This window comes from Paroedura picta, chromosome 18 (genome assembly GCF_049243985.1).
Source record: "Paroedura picta isolate Pp20150507F chromosome 18, Ppicta_v3.0, whole genome shotgun sequence".
NCBI lineage: Eukaryota > Metazoa > Chordata > Lepidosauria > Squamata > Gekkonidae > Paroedura > Paroedura picta.
Window position 1 is genome coordinate 5287508 of NC_135386.1, and position 21136 is coordinate 5308643.

Genomic DNA, 21136 nt, shown 5'->3' on the forward strand with positions numbered 1-21136 from the left:
GGAAACGGCTTCCTTTTTAAAAAAAATCTGCCACCCAAACAAACCCTTTCATGTCGCTTCAGAGTAGGATTGACCTTGAACTCATGATCCCTTTTTCCAGCAGAGAGATTTATCTCCGTATCCAGAAACAAGGCTTGTGAAGTTCAGAATATATATGTCCACAAATCAGGAGGCTGCTAGGACCTGGGACAAAGCGAGACATTCTGCCATCCATCCCTGAACAATTAACGTGCGTTTTGCTCTGTGCTGAATTTAATCTATGTGGGGAAAGTTTGCGAATTCTTCCTGAATACTCCACAGGGATAACGGAGTGGTGGATAACATAAAATTTCACGTGCTTGCTTCACTGAGAACCAGTCCAAAGCCAGTTGCTTGGAAAGAGAGGTCCTCAAAGGCTGCCCTTTTATACTCAGCACAGAGATGAGGTGCTTGGAACAAGCCCATGAAATCGTGCATGTCCACAAAAGCTGATACCCAGAACTAAACTTGGTTGGTTTTAAAGGTGCCCCTGGAATCCGCCTTTCCTCTGCTACTTCACAATAACACAGTAATCCCCCTGAATCTAAGACAAATGACGTTTTTCTGCTTTTCTACACTGGCTGCTCCCCAAATGTCATTTCAGCAATCAAACTATTTTCTGGTTGATTTCCCCTTTTTCTTAACTTCTTGAATGGGTGACAATCATGGACGGGGGATTCTTTTGTTCTCTCATTGCCAGAGGATGACAGTATATTGCTTGCCCAGAAAAACTATTTTTTAAGAGAACGAAAACCAACATATTTTCCAATGTTTATCGGCCTAAAGTCCTTCTTACGAAAGCTTTAAGGCAACGGTCTCCAACAGGGTGTCCCTGGGCACCAAGCCTTCCACCAAACACCATTCTGGCACTTATCTGCAATTTTCTCCCCATCTCCCAAGAGCCAAAATAGTTACAATTTCTGGTTTAAAATAGCCCTCTTTCATGCCTTTGAGTCCCACTGATAAAATTCCAACCTGACTCTATGGATTCTTGGATCTCATGTGAAACCCTGCCGTTCTACCAGTAATCGCTAGTTTTCATTACTCCTACTTTATCCAAGGGTGCCATCTAGTGGCCATGGGTATGAGTGAACCTTGAGGACTCTGGCAGAAAGCTCAACAATATCACGAACGCTGCAGGACTTCTGGTCCTGTCCTTCACTTAGACAGAATGCTTCCTGCTGTCTTGATCAGAGAGGGGGTTTTGCAAACAACAGGCAACCCTGAAGCTAATTTACAATTCAGTACTTGAATGACTAGTCAAGAAGCCATACTGAAACAAGGGAAGTCAGCTTCCAGGTGGAAGATGGTGATCCCCTGGAATTACAGATTAACTGCAGACTGCATCTGTTCCTCTGGAGAAAATGGATGCTTTGGAGTGTGGAATTTATGGCATGATACCCCACTGATGTCCTTGTCTTTCTCAGGTTCTTTCCCCAAACCTCCATGAATTCTTCAAGCTAGATCTGGCAGCCCTACCCCTTATCCCCGGATGGTGGCCAAGGGGCATCTGGACACTCTAACTGAAACCACTGTCATTTTACCTAGATGTTCCAAGATTAAAACTTCCAGTTATAAAACAGAAGCCAGGATAAACACGCTGAAACACAATTGGGTGCATTTCTAAGGGTATAGAATGTAATCAGTTCTTTAATAATTAGACTCTTGAAGAATACTTAGGAAATATCACAACTCACTTAGACGCAGAGCAAGAGCAGTGCAAAACTAATGCATGCGCGGTGGCCCTTTCGGTCGCAACATTCAGAATGTAGGAAAGCCGGCAGAATGAGAACACGAACCCTCACGGAAGAACATTTAGAAAGAGAGTGTGTCCTTCGTAAGAAATTAAACGTCATTTACAACTTTCGTTTCAGGTTTGGTTTCCTATCGGAGAAAAAACTAGTCTCTTTCTGTACACAGTACACCAAGTAATCACACTGTCCAGGAATGAAATCCCGTATCTCTCCGAGATACTTCTTCATGTCTTTAGCAGAGTCATAACCTATTAGGCAAACACAAAGAGTGCACCTTTGGCAAGCACAATACCACACGGTTTAGGTTGTCTTTACTTCTCACACATATTATAAGGTCTGTGACTGTAGTTCAAAGGCCCCACCGTGGCACGGGGAGCCAGCAGAAGTGGCATGGCAAGGAAAGGGTGCAGGCGGAAGGCAAGACAGATCCAAGCCAGTTCACTAGATGTGATTGGCTGCTGGGCTCAGGCAAAACTGTGCTGGGGGAAAGCACTCCACTGGGTTGGAGAAGACAGCGATTGGGATGTGAGTGTCCTGCATAGTGCAGGGGGTTGGACTAGATGACCCATGAGGTCCCTTCCAGCTCTACGATTCTATGAACCTAACTTTTCACTTAATGAATACATTAGACGGCTGTCATGACATTAAAGAGTAGCAATCCTTCTTTTTACCTGTCACCATGTTACTTGCTGGATAATCCTGCAGCGGAACATAAGCCAGTCTCATCCCTTCTGGTGTCCCTGGCGTTTGATGGTCTTCGCTGTAATGACAGAAAGCTGTGCTGTTTTTGCTAGTCCAGCGATTTTTCTTTTGCATTTTACAAAAATTGGGTTTCATTTTCTGCTGGAGTTTTCCTCTCATCAGTTTGCCAGCTGAGAACCAAGCAATCCTGAGTAGTTATACCCTTCTGAGGCCACTGGGGTTCAATTTATTTAGAAGGCTGAACACCCATGAAGTTGTATAATACTGGATCAAAGCCTTGGTCCATTAAGGACTCTGTATTGTCTAAAATGAGCCTCTTGTGGCGCAGAGTGGTAAGGCAGCAGATATGCAGTCTGAAAGCTCTGCCCATGAGTCTGGGAGTTCAATCCCAGCAGCCGGCTCAAGGTGGACTCAGCCTTCCATCCTTCCGAGGTCGGTAAAATGAGTACCCAGCTTGCTGGGGGGTAAACGGTAATGACTGGGGAAGGCACTGGCAAACCACCCCGTATTGAGTCTGCCATGAAAACGCTAGAGGGCGTCACCCCAAGGGTCAGACATGACCCGGTGCTTGCACAGGGGATACCTTACCTTACCTTACCTATTGTCTAAAATACTCTGGTGCTGGAGAAGACTCCTGTGAGTCCCTTGGACTGCAAGGCAAACTAACCGGTCAGTCCTAGAGGAGATCAGCCCTCACTGCTCCTTAGAAGGCCAGATCCTGAAGAGGAAACTCAAATCCTTTGGCCACCTCATGAGAAGGAAGGACTCCCTGGAGAAGAGCCTAATGCTGGGAGCGATCGAGGGCAAACGAAGAAGGGGATGACGACAGAGAACGAGGTGGCTGGATGGAGTCACTGAAGCAATAGGTGCAAGCTTAAATGGACTCCGGGGAATGGTAGAGGACAGGAAGGCCTGGAGGACTTCACAACTAACAACAACAACAATTGTCTAAAACCATTAATGACTTTCCAGAGTTTCAGCCCAAGATATTTCTCATCGCTTCTATCTGACTCTTGCAAGTTGGTGATTGAACTTGGGACGTCTGCATGCCAAGTAGATTCTCTACCTCTGACTCTAACTCTCCTGACAGCTGCTTAGGATTGCATACACCATTGGACAGAATATGATGCATATGCATAGTATTATGAACAATACAAATACATATATGTCAAGAGTCAAGCATCTAGCGTGACATGATCAGTTGTTAAAAATCAATGACGTTGGAATGTGAGAATAAATATCAGATGCCAAACCAACCAGAAATCCATTTTGACCTCTTTGCTCCAGTGGGGGAACCGTGTTAGTCTATTTTGGCAAAACAAAAGAGCCAGCTTAGTGTTGTGGTTAAGAGTGGAGGCCTCTAAACTGGAGAACCAGGTTCGATTCCCCACTCCTCCGCATACAGCCAGCTGGGTGACCTTGGATCAGTCACAGTTCTCTTAGAGCTCTCTCAACCCTATCTACCTCACGGGTTGCCTGTTATGGGGAGAGGAAGTGAAGACGGCTGTAAGTCACATTGAGACTGCCTATCTAGAGTCAACCAGAAATCTCAACGGAAGGGAAACATACCTTCTCTCCGACCTTCTTGAGTTGTTTAGCTCTTGGTCATTCCTGCCATGGCTTTTTTCAGCAGTTGCACTGGGCTGTGGATGTTAAGTGATCATTATTAAAACTCTGCCCGAAACTCATGATGTGACTTTGTAAGTAAACTGAGAAGTCAGATCCCTAAATATTCATTTTTATTCTCAACTAAGGATTATGCCGCTGTTACATCCATAGATTTGCAGCAAGAGTGGAGTCTTTTACCACTGGATGGGAGAAGCTAATAATATACCTGTCTGGGTCAGCCCAGGTTACTCGATCTTGTCAGATCTCGGAAGCTGAGCGCCACCTCTGAACTTCCCTTGCCTTGAAAACCATAAGGGGGTCAATAAAAGTCAGCTGAATGACAGCCCAAAAAATGGTGGGGGGAGAATCACGGCTGTGCTGTAACCTATTCTGTGCAAAGATACAGAGTTTGAAATGTGTATTGGATCCTGCAGCTTTACAAGGCTAAGCAGTCAGGGGACGGGTGGATGGAAATAGCGAACACTCAGTATTTATATACCATTTTCAGTGTTCACCTTCATGTGCCCACCTTAGGTTGCTGTAATTCTCACAATAATATAACTGGCCCCCTGTTACAAGAGGACATTGAAGGAGAGAGACTTGTCTAGAGCCAGAAATTGTGTTGGTGGCAGAGGCAAGATCTGAGACAGGGACCTCACCACCACCACAGCAGGGGTCCCCAATGTGGTGCCCGTGTGCGCCATGACACCCACCAGCACTTTTATTGGTGTCATCAAGTGATTTAAGAAAGTGGGTGAAAACAAGTGAAGCTCTTGACCAGCAGTGCTCTGATTGGCCCCTGGAGATCTGATTGGCTGCACAGAATCAAGTAACCGCTTGGTGGCAGGTGTAGTTTTGATTTTATTCTCTCTCTCATTCCTCTTTCCCATTCTATTTTTTAATTTACCCCTCCCCTGCACTTGGGCTTCCTTCCAGCCATTTCATGGTGGCACCTTCCCTGAGTCAGAATTCCAGATGTGTCCAATCGCAAAAAGATCGGGGACCCTTGCCCCACAGTTACACCAGTAGAAGAAGAAGAAGAAGAAGAGTTGGTTCTTATATGCCGCTTTTCCCTACCCGAAGGAGGCTCAAAGCGGCTTACAGTCGCCTTCCCTTTCCTCTCCCCACAACAGACACCCTGTGAGGTGGGTGAGGCTGAGAGAGCCCTGATATCACTGCTCGGTCAGAACAGTTTTATCAGTGCCGTGGCGAGCCCAAGGTCACCCAGCTGGATGCATGTGGGGGAGCGCAGAATCGAACCCGGCTCGCCAGATTAGAAGTCCGCACTCCTAACCACTACACCAAACTGGATGGAAAGGATGGAAAGGATGGAAAATGCCGTCGTAAGAATTTCAAATCAGGCAGTCTTCCAGAGTGTATACAAAAACTAAAATTCAAATGACAAAAATGAACGAACCCAAACCCAGAAAACCTTAAATGACACATTTAAAAACTGCTTACATGCAAAGCACGCTGCTTACCTGGGGCCTCAGGGGTTCGCTTATTTGCTCCCATATAAAACTGCCAATTTTCCTCCTGATTTCTGTGTTGAATGTAAAAATAGTCATCAGTGGCTTTTTAAAAATTAGCCCCTCTTCAAGATAACAATAGCCATTACACTGTAGGCAGCACAGTAATGCCCTACATTTAATGAATTGTTCTGTAGGGTTGCCAGCTGTAGGGTTGAGAAATATTTGGGGTGGGAAGCCTGAGGAGGGTAGGGTTTGGGGAGCAAAGAGATGTCAGTAGGATATACCAACATCAAGACCATTTTCCAAGGCACCCATTTTTGCCAGGGGGGATAATTTCAATCGCCTGGGGCTAATTTGTAATCCCAGGAGATCTCCAGCTGCAACCTCGAGGTTGGCAACCCTATGTTCAGTTCTTTACATGTTGATCTTCAGTGCTCACTTTGCAAGAACATAAATACAATTTGTCATGGCAGAAGACTATTTGCAATTATGTGGAACTCTTAAAATAACATGCTCCCAGCGCACCAGATACATTTGGGATGTGGTGTGCTGCAGGTTCACAGATGTCATTTTCAAGATAGATCTATTTATTTTTTATTCCAAGTGGCTTTTATCATTTAAATTTTTTTTTTAATTCTCTTTCTTTTTCGACCAGTCCCTAATACATTAGCCCCCATTTTTGGTACGGTGACAGAACATTTATACCTATAGTTTTGCACAGCACGTGTATTTCCAAGTGGAATCTTTCAAGTACCACAAAACAGGAAAAAATCCAAGTCCAGCGACACCTTCAAGACCAATAAAGTTTTATTCAAGGTAGAAGCTTTCGTATGCATGCCCATTTCTTCAGATGCAAGAAGTCCAGATGGTTTTAAAGGTGCCACTGGACTTGGATTTTGTTCTGCTGCTTCAGACCAACATGTTTACTCACCCAAATCTACTTTATAGGAAAAAATCTTTAGGCTCGTGAGTATATTTGAATGGCTGACTACATGTAACTTTTTAGACCATTCGTTTTCACAAAGAGGGATAACCCCCACTACCAAATACTAACCTTCTTGTAAGCAGGCAGGTGGAAGGAGGAAGTGTCCCAGAGGCACTGTGGCTTTAATTTCCGAGTTGGCGCTTGAACTGAGGTAACAGGAATGAAAAACTTCAATTTTATCTTCTAGATAATCTAAGCTCTCGTGTATTCTGGAGGAGGAAGAAGGGGAGGAATATAAGTTTCAGAAGAAAGAGAAAACAATTAAGTGCTTTCCCCCCATTCTTGTTTTAAATTAACGTATAAACACTTGACTTCCCACTCTCCAGAAAGCTACATGTGACTATGTATGCTTGGATCTAATGGTCACCTTCCTCAAAGGGAAAGGATTCCTGCCAGTGTAGCTGTTTTTCACTGCAACTCTAAATGCGGTTCTTAGGGGACAGTGGACCCTCGTCAGAAATAGCATCCTGGAGAGGTCTGCATATAAGGCCATTCAATCAGCAGCTAAAGTCTTGGAGGAAGGAAGGAAGGAAGGAAGGAAGGAAGGAAGGAAGGAAGGAAGGAAGGAAGGAAGGAAGGAAGGAGAATAGGACTCAGGGATAAGGGAAGGAAGGAAGGAAGGAAGGAAGGAAGGAAGGAAGGAAGGAAGGAAGGAAGGAAGGAAGGAAGGAAGGAAGGAAGGAAGGAAGGAAGGAAGGAAGGAGAATAGGACTCAGGGATAAGGGAAGGAAGGAAGGAAGGAAGGAAGGAAGGAAGGAAGGAAGGAAGGAAGGAAGGAAGGAAGGAAGGAAGGAAGGAAGGAAGGAAGGAAGGAAGGAAGGAGAATAGGACTCAGGGATAAGGGAAGGAAGGAAGGAAGGAAGGAAGGAAGGAAGGAAGGAAGGAAGGAAGGAAGGAAGGAAGGAAGGAAGGAAGGAAGGAAGCCTTTCTGTAGGAAACTGGCCTGTGAGGAAGAAGGCTAAACTAGAAATTTGTATTTTATTTTCTATATATGCAAAGTGTTTTTAAAATTCTTTTTTCTTTTTCTTTTGGGAGTATTCAGTTAAAACAGAATGCATTTGATGCATTCCTGTACCAGCCTGGTTTAAGAGAGAACCAGAATATGGGGAAAAACTGAACCTTGCTCTTTCCTTTTACAGGTTATCTGCATGGTTGCAAGTCTATTTTTTCTTGTAAACGCCGCACTTTGACCAGTCTTCATGTTTCAGTTTAACAAAAGCATTATCATACATTGTTTGTAGATATCCCTTGTGGGATTAATAGTTACTGGTGGAATTTATTTTTCCTTCTCCTGGGGAGGAAACGAGTATATCGATGAAAGCCAAACAGTCAGTAAAATATACCTTTTTGTATCAGGGTGAGAAGCATCACTGCTGAACAGGTAATCGGCATCCTTGTGGTTTGTGATCACACCTCCTTCAGCAACTGGGAGGGGAGGGGAAATGCCACAGATGATTTGACAGCATAGAAATCGAATGTTCAAAAGTGTATACTTTTAGTAGACACATCTTAGGCTGCACAAATAGAAGCATGGCACACAGATCACCTAGAAATAAGTGAGCCCCCATTTACAGCTCTGTGCCCAGTGCTATAGCTTCATTTTAAGAAAGGTATAGACCAATTGTAACAGGTACAGAGAAGGGCAGCTGATCATTAGGTGAAATTTCCTAACGCTAGGAGTGGTTTGACAATGGAAGCTGTTCCTTAGATGACCTGGACAGACACTATGTTGTAACAGACTGGATTTCTTGCACTGAGGAGGAGGTAGAACTGTAAAGCATGAGAGTCCCTGGCTTGTGGAAAGCTTTAATGCAAGCATCTTGCATTAGATTCAGAAGGAGGTAGGTAGGCAACTGGGCGTTGATGTAGTACAAGCAGGATCCAGATGTGTCTCTCATTGCTTTTCAGGATATGCCTTCTGCAGCAGCTGAAGTTTCGGGTTTGTCTTCAAAAGCAGACCCACACAATGCATAGCAGTAGCAGTAGCCTAATCTGGCTATTCTGAGCTTGTTAGATTCTTGCAAATTAAGCAGGGCTGGCCTTGGTTAGTATTTGGATGGGAAACTATCGATTACAGGATCGCTAGGCAACAGCAGGCAAAGACAAGCCACATCCGTTGGTATTCTGCCTTTAAAACAGAGTCGCTGTAAGTCAACTGTGACTTTATATTCCATTTTACATACACTCACAATAGCCTCGACTTGCCTGAAGTTTCAAAAATAATGAATCAACCTTGCAAGTCCCCTTTTGTCCAGCAGAGGGCAATGTTTGCCTAGAAATGAAGCTAATTTCTAAAAAGCATTTATACATCGGTTTCTTCCTATTGTCACCATTTATTTATTCACGGCACTAGACACCCTTCCTGGTGCCAGCCAAGTATTCTTCGGTGGCAGATGGGGGGGTTTTTGCCCAGCAAGAGATATTATTGGCTGGGTAGATGTTTTAAAAACGCGCCCACCTTATTGTGTCAGAATCCCAAAGCTGACCTTAAACTCAAAAAGGGCTGAGGAATACGGGGGGCATTTAAACCTTGCCCATCTCAAGGTCTATAAAGAACAGGGATCAGCAACTGCAGGCCCCGCCATCAGAGATGGGTGGTTCAAGAGGCTTTCTGCCAGTCTTTCACCCAAAATCAACGAAAGTGGCTCAGAGGAGCCATGGCTGAAGCGACAGGATCCCCACACAGCTGGCTTGGTTGGGTGGAGGACAGAGTGTCCCTCCGAGAAAACTAGTCGCTGCCCGGGTTGAGAAATAAAAATTTGTTTGCCCTATGCTGTTGTCTCCTCAGAAGTAATAGCGGTTTGCTAAACCGTATCTGCGGTTTACTAAACCTCATTTCTGACTTCCTCGTCTTTCTCTCGCCGTTCTGCCCAGCAGCTCAGGGCAAAATACCCAGCTCACTTTCCTCCTTCCCCCTCACGACGACCTCTGAGGGGGCCTCTGGAGTGCTAGGCTGACAGGCTAAGCCCTGCCGACTGAAAATATGCGACTTCCACATGAATATAGACAAATACTTCTATAATCGTATGCCCTAGCGTTCTCCTAATCTTTCCAGGCGTTCTCTGCTTCATTCTGAGCCTGGGAATCTGAAAGGGCCATTGAATTGGTCGCGGGAGAGAGAACCGTGCCTTTCCCTCCATTTCTCACTGCCAAGGCCCCCGCGAACACCCTCGGGTCAGGCTTGCGGCCCGGCTTCCCTCACCCCAGAGGTCACAGAGGTCGCGAGCGACACTCTGGGAGAACCAGGCCCGGCAGCCGGCGAACATTTTAATCTCTGAGGCAACCATGGCTTTTCCCGCCTTTTCTGTGGAGCCTGAAGGGGGCGGTGAGGGGCGTGGCCCCGCCCACTTGCCTCGCCCGCTGGCCCCGCCCACTTTCTCCCTTTCCACACCCTCATGTGTAACAATCACCGCCTCATGCGCGCAGATTCTGTGCGCGCACACAATGCACGCTCACTGAGAAGTTCCCCACCACACACCCATGCCCACAAGAGTGCTCCAGTGGTTTCCAGAAGGACGGGGGCCCTGAAGTGAGGAGCATTGATCTGCCCAATTTCTCACATGGAGCCTCCCTCCCCACCATGTGTAACAATGGCTCCCTCATGTGCATGCAAATTCTGTGTGTATGCACAACGTACACTTACCGAGAAGTCACAGACCTCCCCCCCCAGCCCCAGTCAGGTGTGACAATCGTTCCTTCACACGCGCACATGTTCTGTGTGTACAATGTACTGTCACTGAAAAGTCACAGACAATATTGCCTGCCACACACACACACAAGCTCCCAATAGCTTCCATAAGGAGTAGGGTTGCCAACTGGCCAGGAGGGGAAACGGCCTGACCTATTCTTGTGCTTTTCATAGCTGCTCAATCTGCCAGTAAAATTTTTCACCTCAAGGTTTGGCTTGATAGTCTGCAAGGCCTGTTGTGGGTACCCACCAAGCCCATGTTATTAATTTCACTTCATTTGCACCCTGCCTTTCCCCCCAATGAAGACCCAAAACAGCTTACATTGTTCTCCTCGCCTCTATTTTTTCCCTCACAACAACCCTGCGAGGTAGCTCAGGCTGAGAGCATGTGACCAGCCCAATCTGTCGCCCACGAAGTTTCCACAGCACGGGTGGGGATTTAGACCTGAGTCTTCCAGATTCCCAGGCTGTTATTCTAACCAGCACACCTCTTTAGCTCTCACCGTTAAACTGCTGGGAAAAGGGACAGCTATGGGGCAGCTTGAAAAGTTGGCAACCCTCAGAGGTGGCCAAACTGTGGCTCTCCAGATTTCCATGGACTACACTTCCCATGAGCCCATGGACATCTGGAAAGCCACGGTTTGGTCATGCTAGCTCTATGTGAAGGCCTAGGAAATTTCCCAGCCAGGCATTGAGTGGGTTTTGACTGAGTTAGTGTATAATTGCATATGATAGACTGCTCAATAGTTTCTGAGCTATCTACACATCTGTTGGTCTTTCTGCATGTAATCGGTCTGACTGCTAAGCGAGCTGCTTGTGCACATATCTGACTATGTACACATGTGTTTCGATCTCTGTACATAGAGGGGTAATGGTCACATTTAGGACTTTTGCCCACTCGTGCTATTATAAATCCAAATTAATTGTTTATTTAGCATAAAGCTGGGATAAGGCAGCAGAGAGCATGCCTAAATATCTGCCCCTCAGGAGCTGATTGACTGTAAAGGTGAGATTTTTGTTCCTTTGTTGGATTTAATCAATACAAGTCAAAGGGTGCGTGAACACTTTTTTGGGACACTTTAGCTGTTCAAACGCCAATCATCGCAGCATTTTCTTATCTTTATTTCAGTTTTGAACAAGACATCCTCCTCTGTATTTTCCCCTACTGAACAAACCTAAAGTTAATTTTTTTAAAAATTAAAATATATGCGGACAGTATCATACAGGGGCTGAAATTATTTTGCACACGCAAAAAAAATTAACTCAATGGAAGTTTTTGGTGCTGTCATTCGACGCATGGTTAATATCAGCATTCTCCACAGTTCTCCGCCCTCGCGGTTTGGAAGAGACAGACAGGTGATGCATCTGCATGAAGTCTGGAGACAGAGCCCAGAATCGAGTTCTAGGAGACTTGCTGACCCTTTTTCTTAGCATGAGATCCCCAGGCTCCAGATCCCGTAAATTGCCTCTGTGTAGCAGCTCAACAGATCCAAACCATATAGCCCATCTATATGTTAAAAGTCACAATTCTCAGTGGCTCCAGGTTTTCCCCAGAGTCGTTCAGACACGGACAGAAGTAAGGGTAAAGCTTCTCTGTAAAAACGTCCACGAAAGTGTAGATGTGGGTCAGTTTGTCCGCATCATAAAAGGACACCTGGCCCCCCTCGTAATCCAGGTACACCCCAACTCGATGAGGAATGCAGGACAGGGTGAGGCAACGGGGAGGCAGATCCACAGCCCTTAACCCGGCCTTGTTCCTTAGCTTGATAAGCCAGTGGCCGGCTTTGGGTGACAGCGGGTAGTTGCCTTTACGGTTAATGCTCTCTTTGACGACGCCTAGAGTCCACTTGGTCTTGTTCTCCACCCTCACTTCCCAGTAGTGCTTCCCGGAGGTAAAGCTTTTGGACCCCAGGACGGAAACGCTGCAGTCGAACCTCTCCGGAGCATCAGGCAGCAATTGCTTTGAATCGTCGTGCCTTACGCAGGTCAGGTCTCCAGAGAGAATCAGGTTTGGATGTGCCGTTGCCGGATCGAGAGTCAAGAAGGAAATATCTGGTTAATGAGGAAGACAAAGAATTGTTGAGGCAGGCATCCCCAATGTGGTGCCTATAGGCACCGTTGTACCCTCCTGTGCCTTTCCGGTGCCCACCAAGTGGGCTTGGCCACTTGATGGGCCACTCTCCATATCTCTCAAAGGCCAGGCCAGGCAGGGAAGGCTGTGGGGGCGGGATTCCTCCTTCCCACCCCCCACATCCCCCAAAAGAGAGGATGGACAGCTAAGGCTGTGGGGGGGGCTGCTTTCTCCCCATCCCCCCACATCTCCCAAGGGCTAGGCTGGACAGGGAAGGCTGCTGGATCCCCCCAGCCCCTCTGAGGAAAGGGAGGGTGGGGAAAGGCTAAGAGCATTCTGATGGCCAGCTGCAGGACCATGGGGAGGTGCTGTGAGCCCAAGTCCTGTTATAGGGAGGATTCCTCTTAGGAAAATGTTTGCCAGGAGCTCCCAGCTTCACCCAAGCTTCAGCTAGATGAGAGCTTAGCCCAGGCAGACAGATCTAACCAGCAAGAGGGAACGGAGCTGCAGACAAACCAGAGCTTAGATTCTAAAGTTGTTGCAGGAGCTCCTGATACCTCTACCCAGCCTCCAGCTGCAGCTCCCTGCCTTATCAACACACCTGGCTCACCTGAACCAATTAAACAGTTCCAGCTATGTGCCTGGAAGAGTGCTTCAGTCTAAAAGGTACCGCACCATGTTAGCAACACAGTTGCTGACTGCAGAAGATCATGAGTCATCACAGAGGCTACTGAGAGCCATCACTGAGAGGCTACTATATTAAATTGAGGCTGGGACAGCTGGGTTGTGGACACTGCCTGTGAACTGCTGATGCCCTTGGACTGCCAGAAGGAACCCTTGACTCACTGGAATGCATTAAGACATTAATGGCATTCTGTCTGTCCCTTGGCATTTTGTTTTTGAAATACTGATTCTCTCTACCTCCCTGGCAGCTCATCTGTGCTTTCTTCCAGCAGAGAGCTGAAACCTGAGACCTGAGGAAGCAAAGAAAGCAGCTGGCTTCCCTCCCTTGCTTGTAGGAGATGGAGAGTGGCAAGAGGCTGAGGATGGAGCAACTTACCAGTAGCAGGGCCTTCCAGAGAGGCCAGTGCCTCTTCTACCCAGAAAGCAACAGGAAGAGGACAGATAAGCCCTATGATTAGCCCTTGTTGGCAGACTGCTCTCTCCTAATGGTGGCACACCCCCAGAGAGGGCCAATCAGGTAGGGAGTCAGTTGTCTACATGCAATTTGAACTGATTGGCCCTTATTGGCAGAGTGCTTTCTTCCTATTGGCAACACAGCCCCTGGGAGGGCCAATTAGGTAAGGAGTGAATTAGCTGCATGCAACTTCAACTTTATAATGTTTAGTGATTAGTGATGTGACTGCCCATAATCCAGTTTGGCTTGAATTAACTATAGATAACCAGGAGCCAGGCTTACCTGGATCAAGGATGGACTTCATTTCCTTCCACACCATGTATTGCATTGGCCCTTTAAACTGCCCTGCGCTCAGAGTTCTCGAGACCAGCTCGCTTGGAGTAGCCATTTCTGTTTTCCTCTCCAACCTGTGTTACAACAGGCTACCATTAGCAACTTGTGATGGGGGATGGGGGGGTGTTGTTCTCTTGGAAGAATTCATTGCAGTGGTTCAAATATTACCTAAAGGATAGTTTCACAGAGTGCAGTGAAATTTCTGTCTGTATTTTCAATGGATTTCTTGTTTTACGGGCTTGGCCCAAGGTATGGGCCGTATGGGAGCTAAGACTGGTGATAAAATTACAGTAATATGCAAGATCTGCAATTGTCTCTTCTAGTGTTCTGATTGGCTTAAAAGGGCACTTCCTGCTTGTATGAGCATACTTCCTCCCTGCTTGCCTCCAGAACAGCAGTTGAACAGATAGAAGAATAATTGCAGACAACTGTTAGAATAAATAGTTAGGTCTCCTCTCTTTCTACACATAATTGTTTATTATCACTACATTATTAGCTTTCTCCGTTCTGCAGAGCCTGCTTTTCCGCCAGGTCTTTGGGCAAAGCCAGTGCAATTAGACCAAGGCCCTCCCCCCCCGGATTGGCTAGAACAACTGGTACTCCCCAATTATCATCTGTTACCATCTATCCTCAGAGGCAGGAGGCTGGGAAGTGTGGAGTGGGGGAGGGAAGTTATTTTTGTCGCCAGGATGGGATAATTTATTTTATTGGGGTTTTATTGTGGGGTTTTAAATGTGTAACCCCCCACAAGCCAGCTTGGCTGGGAGTGGCGGGCTATAAATCAATCAAATAAATAAATAAAATTATTATTGTTATTAGCATTATTATTATGGGATTTATTAACTGCACCTCCCTATAAGGCTCAGGGTGGTGTACAATGTATTAAAATTGACATAACCAGTCAATAAAAATTATACATAATACGACATAAGGCAAAGGGGTGGCAGGTGACAGTAGATGAGCGATTGGGATGTGAGTGTCCTGCATAGTGCAGGGGGTTGGACTAGATGACCCACGAGATCCCTTCCAACTCTATGATTCTGTGATTCTATGACATTTAAAACCAGCATTCCAATTGCTCCACAGATCTCTCAGTCAGTCTTATTCCTGGCCTAGGTTGTTGTCCAGTTAGTTATGCTGCTGTGTTTCTCTTCTGAATACGAACCAGTTTGTTTTTAAACCAATCTGGTGCTCAGCTCCTTCTGCGTATTCAAACCCTGCTAACAATTGTTAGGAGGGAGCTCCTGACGGCTGCATTAAATATCCCTGAGAGAGCTGGGAGGGGTGAGCTGTGTTTGGCTTTGTTATGGGAACAGTCAAAAGGGAGATATCACCCCCTTCATGTGGCCTTGACCAAGAAGGCATTCGTCATTGAACTTCTCATTAGCCGGAGGAGTGGGGTGAGCATCACAGCATAAATGGCATTTAAACAGCATAAGGGAAGGATGAGAAGATAAATTGAAAAAACCAACTATAGAAGTGCACTTACCACTCTACAAAGGCTTGTATGTCCTGTAAGAGAAAAAGGAGAGAGTGAAAAAAGTTCTGTTCACTCTGACGTTCTTAGAGCACACACAGCTTGCGCATAACCCTGTACAACTCCCAAAGTTGCGCATAATACATATAAGGTTTCTATACGCATTATGCAATTTTGTAATCACTCCTGAGTTTCCAAAGCCAGGGCAGAATATTTAATCCCTAGATAAACTAATGAAACAAAACCCAAAATGGCTGGGTTTTAAGCTGCAAAAACTGCTAATCTTTCCACAAACACAACATGGAGGCATTTCTGCTGTTTGTCCTCCCTCCACTGCAGCAACTGCTGTTTGGTGGTATACTGCCTCCGGACATGGAGGTTCTGTTTGGCGGGCTAATAGCCATAGATAGAGACAACAATATCCCCCCTTCCCCTGCTGTAGTTTGCTTGGATGGAGCAATCCTTGAGGCCAAGGTTTGCCATCAAATCTGAGTTCCTTACTTTTAAGAACATAGCAGAATGCTGTTGGTACAACCGGGACTGAATGTTCACCAGGGTGTCTTTAGCATGCTGAGATTGGTCTTGGAGTCGGTTTAAATTGGTTTCCATTTCATGGAGGAGGCTTTCATCCTCTTCTTTTAACTGCTTGATGAGCGTTTTCTCCTTGCCGTGAAGAAACTGGTGCAGCTTTAGGAATTCCAAGGCAATGTGGTATTGAAGCTGCAATTTGTTCTCCTGGGGGGGGGGGTGGAAAGCACATTGGAAAATGTATTCGGCATAAAAATGTACTTGAGAAAGACAGCGACACGCATCTCTTTGCTTTTTAATAGACAATCGGTTACCTGTCTTGTAAGAATTCAAGGAAGGCAAAATGGAATTTGGCAGATGCTTCCTACAATGGGCATGATAAACAGAAAGTTAAGGTTTTCTATTCTGTGCATTCTTATTGGACACCACCTGCTGGACCACACATTTGGCAAGATGCTCTTGAGCAGCTTTGCAGATTACGGGTGTCTTTGCGCAGGTTGCTCATAGAAGCAATATGATTTGTTTGTGATTTAGGCATATTGGGACTCTGAAAACATGGTAAAAACAGTGATGCCGTTTTGTCATATTGATTTAAAAGGGGCGAGGGGCTGAGCCACGCTTGATGCTGGGAATCTGTGCTTAGATCCCCAGATGTGTCATTAAACTTCCAAGGAAAAACAGCCATGAAAAGTGGCTAATGTGAATTAGGTCTGCAATGCAATATTTATTGTGTCTGTCTCTCCCCCCCCCCTTTCCTTTGGGTGGGGCTTAAAGCAGCCCTGGAAGAGGCATTTGGACAGACGGTGAGCAAGGGTGGATTCCCCACTCCTCCATATGCAGCCAGCTGGGAAGGTGATTATAAGACCCTTTGAGACTCCTTCAGGCAGTGAAAAGCATGGTATAAAAACCAATTCTTCTTCTAAATTCCCATCTGTCATATTGAGTACTTATTTAGCCATTGTTAAAAATCTATTGATCAGAAGCGATCTGAGCAGCACATTGATATTCCAGGTAATGCACCTGTATTGACGTTACTCACCTTATGGCTAGAAATCTTCTCTTCCTGAGCATTCGTCAGCACCTCTAGCTCCCTTAAGATGGACCTCAGCTGAATTCTGAAGGAGATCAGTTTTTCCTGCAGAGAGAAAGCCGGGAAGGTTATTCTGGTCGGTATCCTGAGAAGGTCGTCATTCACACCTTTGCCGTGCCAGGAAAAACACGAGAGAGCTGTGTGAAATATTGCAACAGAGGAGTAGCACCCCACTTTGCACGTTTAGAAGATGCCAACACGAGGAGACCTCTCAGAACAAACTGGGGATCTATCGGGGGGTGGGGGTGGCTCAGCGGAAGAGGCTCTGCTTTGCATTCGATCCCTGGCATGTCCGGTTAAAAGGACCTGCCAGTCTGAGTACACAATACTGATCTCGATGAACCGATCGTATGAATCAGTATAAAGCAGCATCTTGTGTATTTGTGTGTACAAAGAGAGACATCTTGTGCTCTCTGCTTGGAAACGACATTTACGTAAAGAAATCCATTGTGATGGCAGGCTTACAAGATGCACAGGCTACGGCAGTGTGGACCCAAATACGATCCAAACACCTGCTCAACCATTTTTGAGGGTTCCTTGCTTGCCCATGGACAAAGTCTAACCAGCCTCTCTGGAACGAGCAGAGGGAAAATGTTAAGTCACTCTACGAAAGGGTGCAAGCTCTCTGAATGCTGTTCAGTTCAGTTAGTTTTATTACGGTCGTAGATCAGCATAAGATGATACAGAAGCATCCATTAAAACCAGGAATTAAAACATCTTAAAAGATAGCAGTAGAAAATAGAAAAGGTAGATAAACATAGCTGCTCTGAATACTGAAATTCAAGTGCCAGGAAAGTGGGGTTATCCTGCAGGAAGAATGCCACTTCTCTCTCAAATGTACTTTTCTGGATTAAAATAAGAGGCACTGATATTTATACATAAGATTACACCCATTTCCACCCATTCCTCTCTCAGAACTCGGGAGAGCTCCCCTGGAAGGTGTCACTGCACAATACTGGTGAGCAATCTCCCCCCCCCCTCCCAATAAAAATTGCACCAGTTTATATATGGAGCCCCTGAGTTCTGTTAAAAATCAACCAGCACAATGGAGCTTCCCTGCATTGCTGAAGCAAGGCATGCTCTCCCTCCCTCCCGCACACACACCTGCATGCCCCAAACCTGCCTGTGCATCCTTCCCACTGTCCATGCTCAGTTGCCTGCACCACCTGACGTTGCCACTGTGGACCACCCACGTGCCCTTCCTTAATGGCCCCGGGCAGTTGGAAGCATGGTCACAGACAAGCAGCCGGAGAGGGAGGTGAGTGTGTGGGAGGCCCAGCAGCATCCCCATCTCAAGGAATGCTGACGCTGGCCCTGTGCTGACACCTACAGATCACCACACAACGCTGCTGCTGGGGGGAGAGGAGGCCCTGGGGATTGACAAAGGATTGCCACTGCAAGTGGGCAGTGGAGGAAACCAGCGGGAATTGCCCCTTTGGCCTGGATCCACCCCATTTCTCTTTGTGATCTCGGTTTACCGTGTAGATCTGCACAGCGTCCGGGATGAGGAGGAACTGGGCGCTTTGGTCTTTGGGCTTCTGCGCTTCCCTGCAGAGGAAGCAGGCCAGTTTCTTGAACGGCTTCCAGTAGAGCGTCATGGGTTCATTGTGCTCTATGCACGTCTGCTGGACGGCCCCGACGTGGCAGCCCTTGAGCTTCTCCACCATCTTCCTCAGCGCGGTGTTCTCCACGTACTTTTTCTCCGTGAACTTCACCTGGCATTCCGGGCAGACGAAGTGCCCCTTTTTCAGCCATATGTTCTCGATGCACAGTTTGCAGTAGTTGTGGCCGCAGGGCAGGATCGTGGGGTCACGGAACAGATCCAGGCACAGGATGCAGGTCAGCTCCTTGGTGAAATCCTCCACTTCCACGTCCCAGGACGACTCGGAGGAGCTGCGGAAGACGGGGCTCGGTTCTCTTGGGTGGGTGGACGTCACCGAGGAGGTTGAAGGGTTTCTGCTGGTGGAAGAGGACACGGTGCAGATGTTCACGATGGCATCGTCCTGCGGGAAGGGAAAAGCAACGGAATGAGATCTCCACGCGTGCCGTAAGGCATGGGTGTCAAAACGCCATAACGATTGGTGCCATGGGTCTATGCCGCTGTGAAATAACTTGCACCCATTGGGATGGGAGTGCAGATAGGGAGGCCAGCTTCTAGGTGGAGCAAACAGAGAGAAACAGACCTATCTACTGGCAATATGATAAATAAAGAAAAATAAAGAAAAATGTCCTATTTTTGTAGTTTTCCTTGTTTCTTTATTCTTTAGGGCTTCTGTCAATCCAGGTAATCTCCGTTTTCAGTTCTTTCATCAGTGACAAGTCCTTATATATATTAATAGTATAATACTGGCCACAGGCTCACACAGGTCACCAATGCTGACCTTAAACTTTTAAAGATCTGCAGTGAATCAAGACCTCTCTCTTCATCTGGGGCTCGTTTGCCCAAGGGAGCAAGGAAACGGGCCCATCTTCATGGGACTACAAAGCCTTGCTTTCATTTTTTTAAGTTATATCTGGCTTTTCTCCCCAGTGGGTACCCCCAAGGGCCTTGCGACACCATTCTCCCTTCTTTTATGCCCTCACGACAACAACAACCCTATGGGGTAGGCTAGGCGGAGAGAGCGACTGGCCCAAGGTCACCCCGTGAGCTGTCATGGGAGAACGGGGATCCCGACCTGGATTGCCCAGATCCCCGGGTGCTCTGACCACCCGTCTCCGGCTGCCAACCCTTTCCAGAACTTCCTAATGATCCTTTCTGTACGCGGCGGAGTCTTTTTCACTGACCTCGATTATCGAATCGGTAGCTTTCCCCCCAGCCCCCTTGCCCTTGCCAGAGCACCACATGGCCAGCCGGGGAGCCTTCCCTAACTGTCACTTGCCAACCGTCTCCGTCTTCTAGAAGCTTCTCTCCGCATTCCTGGACAACGGTTTGCTCTCGGATGGATGACGAGCATCTTTCCCTTCACCCTTCTCTGAGCTGTGTGTCCCTGCACATGCCTTTCCCAAGACAGATCAGTGGAGACTCAACTCTTCATGAAGAATTTTGTTTTTATGCCCCATTTTTCGTTACCCAGAAGCGGCTTACGATCCCCTTCTCTCCCTCTCCCCACAACAGACACCCTGGGAGGGAGGTGGGGCTGAGAGAGCTCTGAGAGAACTGGGACTGGCCCAAGGTCACTCGTGGAGTTTTTAAAAAGCCAGAGCGGTTGTTTCAAATTGAGTACAGGGTCCTGTTCTGAGCTCCAGTCTTTTATTTTCTGCGATGAGGATGCTTTGGGCCGAATTGGGATCCCTCTGCCTCAGTTTCCTCTCTGTATGATGTCATTCACGGATTTTAATTTTTGTTTTACTTCATTTGTCTCCTGCTATCCTCCCCACTGCCGGCAGGGGCTCATGGGAATTGTAGTCCATAGGTATCTAGAGAGCCAATTTGACCACCCCTGACAGAGTCCAGCCTCTAAGGTAGCCATTTTCTCCAGTGGAGCTGATCTGTGACATCCAGCAGTGGGAGATACCCCACTTGGAGGTTCAACAAACCAGGCCAAGCGGTGTAGGTTGAAAAATAGGGGCAGGGGACCGTTTAAGGTAGTAGAAAATCAAAGTATTGTTTAATATGGTCACTGATGTGAATCTTAATCAAAAGACTATACCCTTTGCCAAAAGACACTCCCTTAATTTAGGGAAGCCCACAAATTAGTAACAGTTAAATGAAGCAACAAATTATGTAACACAGAAGTCCAACAATATAAGAGTCAAGTAAAAAAAATAAGTCGAACGAACCTTGGTAATGATTGGTTCCAAATTTCAGGCTCATTTCTATGGTGCCTGAGCCTCTTCAAAGAAATCTTTTTCCTTTCAGTGGTGTTGACATTCCCTTACACAGCTTTAGAAACACTTGCTAACACTTTTGGTAATCTGGGTTTATGAGCCAGCAGTTTTAGGTATCACCTTTAATCCATTTAAAACACCTTAATGTTGGTGCCTTATTCTAACTGAGCCAATTGTAAAAAAAAAAAAAAAAAAGGCATTTTACCCAAATGCTTATTTAGGGTTTGCCTCCCCTGTATGTCACCTACGTTCTTTCAATTAATAGATGTGATAATTAAATGATGGGACCAATCAACAGCTGAAGAAACGAAAGGAAAAGCTTTTGTTCTCTCTGGCGCAATCTTGCATGATGGGGAAATGTGAACTGGACTCCGTGTGAGCCTATGGAAGCAGTTCTAAGCAGGTATATTAAAAAATAAAAGTAATTTTATTTAATGGCGCTGA

At 46.5% G+C, this 21136-nt stretch overlaps 2 protein-coding genes across 2 annotated transcripts; both read right to left on the reverse strand.

The window, feature by feature from the left end:
• Nucleotides 1–1687: 1687 nt before the first annotated feature.
• On the reverse strand, nt 1688–9850 carry TERB2 (telomere repeat binding bouquet formation protein 2). The gene is made up of 7 exons (XM_077318037.1): nt 9742–9850; nt 7883–7964; nt 6609–6748; nt 5564–5625; nt 4044–4117; nt 2444–2532; nt 1688–2020 (listed from the first exon to the last, which is right to left on the reverse strand). The coding sequence occupies exons 1-7, from the start codon at nt 9824–9826 to the stop codon at nt 1875–1877; spliced, it is 678 nt and encodes a 225-aa protein (XP_077174152.1). The 5' UTR covers nt 9827–9850; the 3' UTR covers nt 1688–1874.
• Nucleotides 9851–11327: 1477 nt separating this feature from the next.
• On the reverse strand, nt 11328–19723 carry TRIM69 (tripartite motif containing 69). Its single transcript, XM_077317594.1, has 7 exons — nt 19649–19723; nt 18343–18867; nt 16814–16909; nt 15748–15981; nt 15259–15281; nt 13719–13843; nt 11328–12279 (listed from the first exon to the last, which is right to left on the reverse strand). Exons 1-7 carry the CDS (start codon nt 19706–19708, stop codon nt 11735–11737), a joined length of 1608 nt encoding a protein of 535 aa, XP_077173709.1. The 5' UTR covers nt 19709–19723; the 3' UTR covers nt 11328–11734.
• Nucleotides 19724–21136: the final 1413 nt, after the last annotated feature.

Coding starts and splice junctions, on each gene's coding strand:
- TERB2 (XM_077318037.1), bottom strand. CDS start 9,826: ATGGTTGCCTCAGAGATTAAAATGTTCGCCGGCTGCCGGGCCTGGTTC. Junction 4,118..5,563: donor GCGAACCCCTGAGGCCCCAG/GTAAGCAGCGTG, acceptor TAACATCCACAG/CCCAGTGCAACTGCTGAAAA. Junction 2,021..2,443: donor AGCAAGTAACATGGTGACAG/GTAAAAAGAAGG, acceptor TTTGCCTAATAG/GTTATGACTCTGCTAAAGAC.
- TRIM69 (XM_077317594.1), bottom strand. CDS start 19,708: ATGTGGTGCTCTGGCAAGGGCAAGGGGGCTGGGGGGAAAGCTACCGAT. Junction 16,910..18,342: donor ACGCTGTGCAGATCTACACG/GTAAACCGAGAT, acceptor TTCTCTCTGCAG/GAAAAACTGATCTCCTTCAG. Junction 15,282..15,747: donor ATTCTGCTATGTTCTTAAAA/GTAAGGAACTCA, acceptor TTTCTCTTACAG/GACATACAAGCCTTTGTAGA.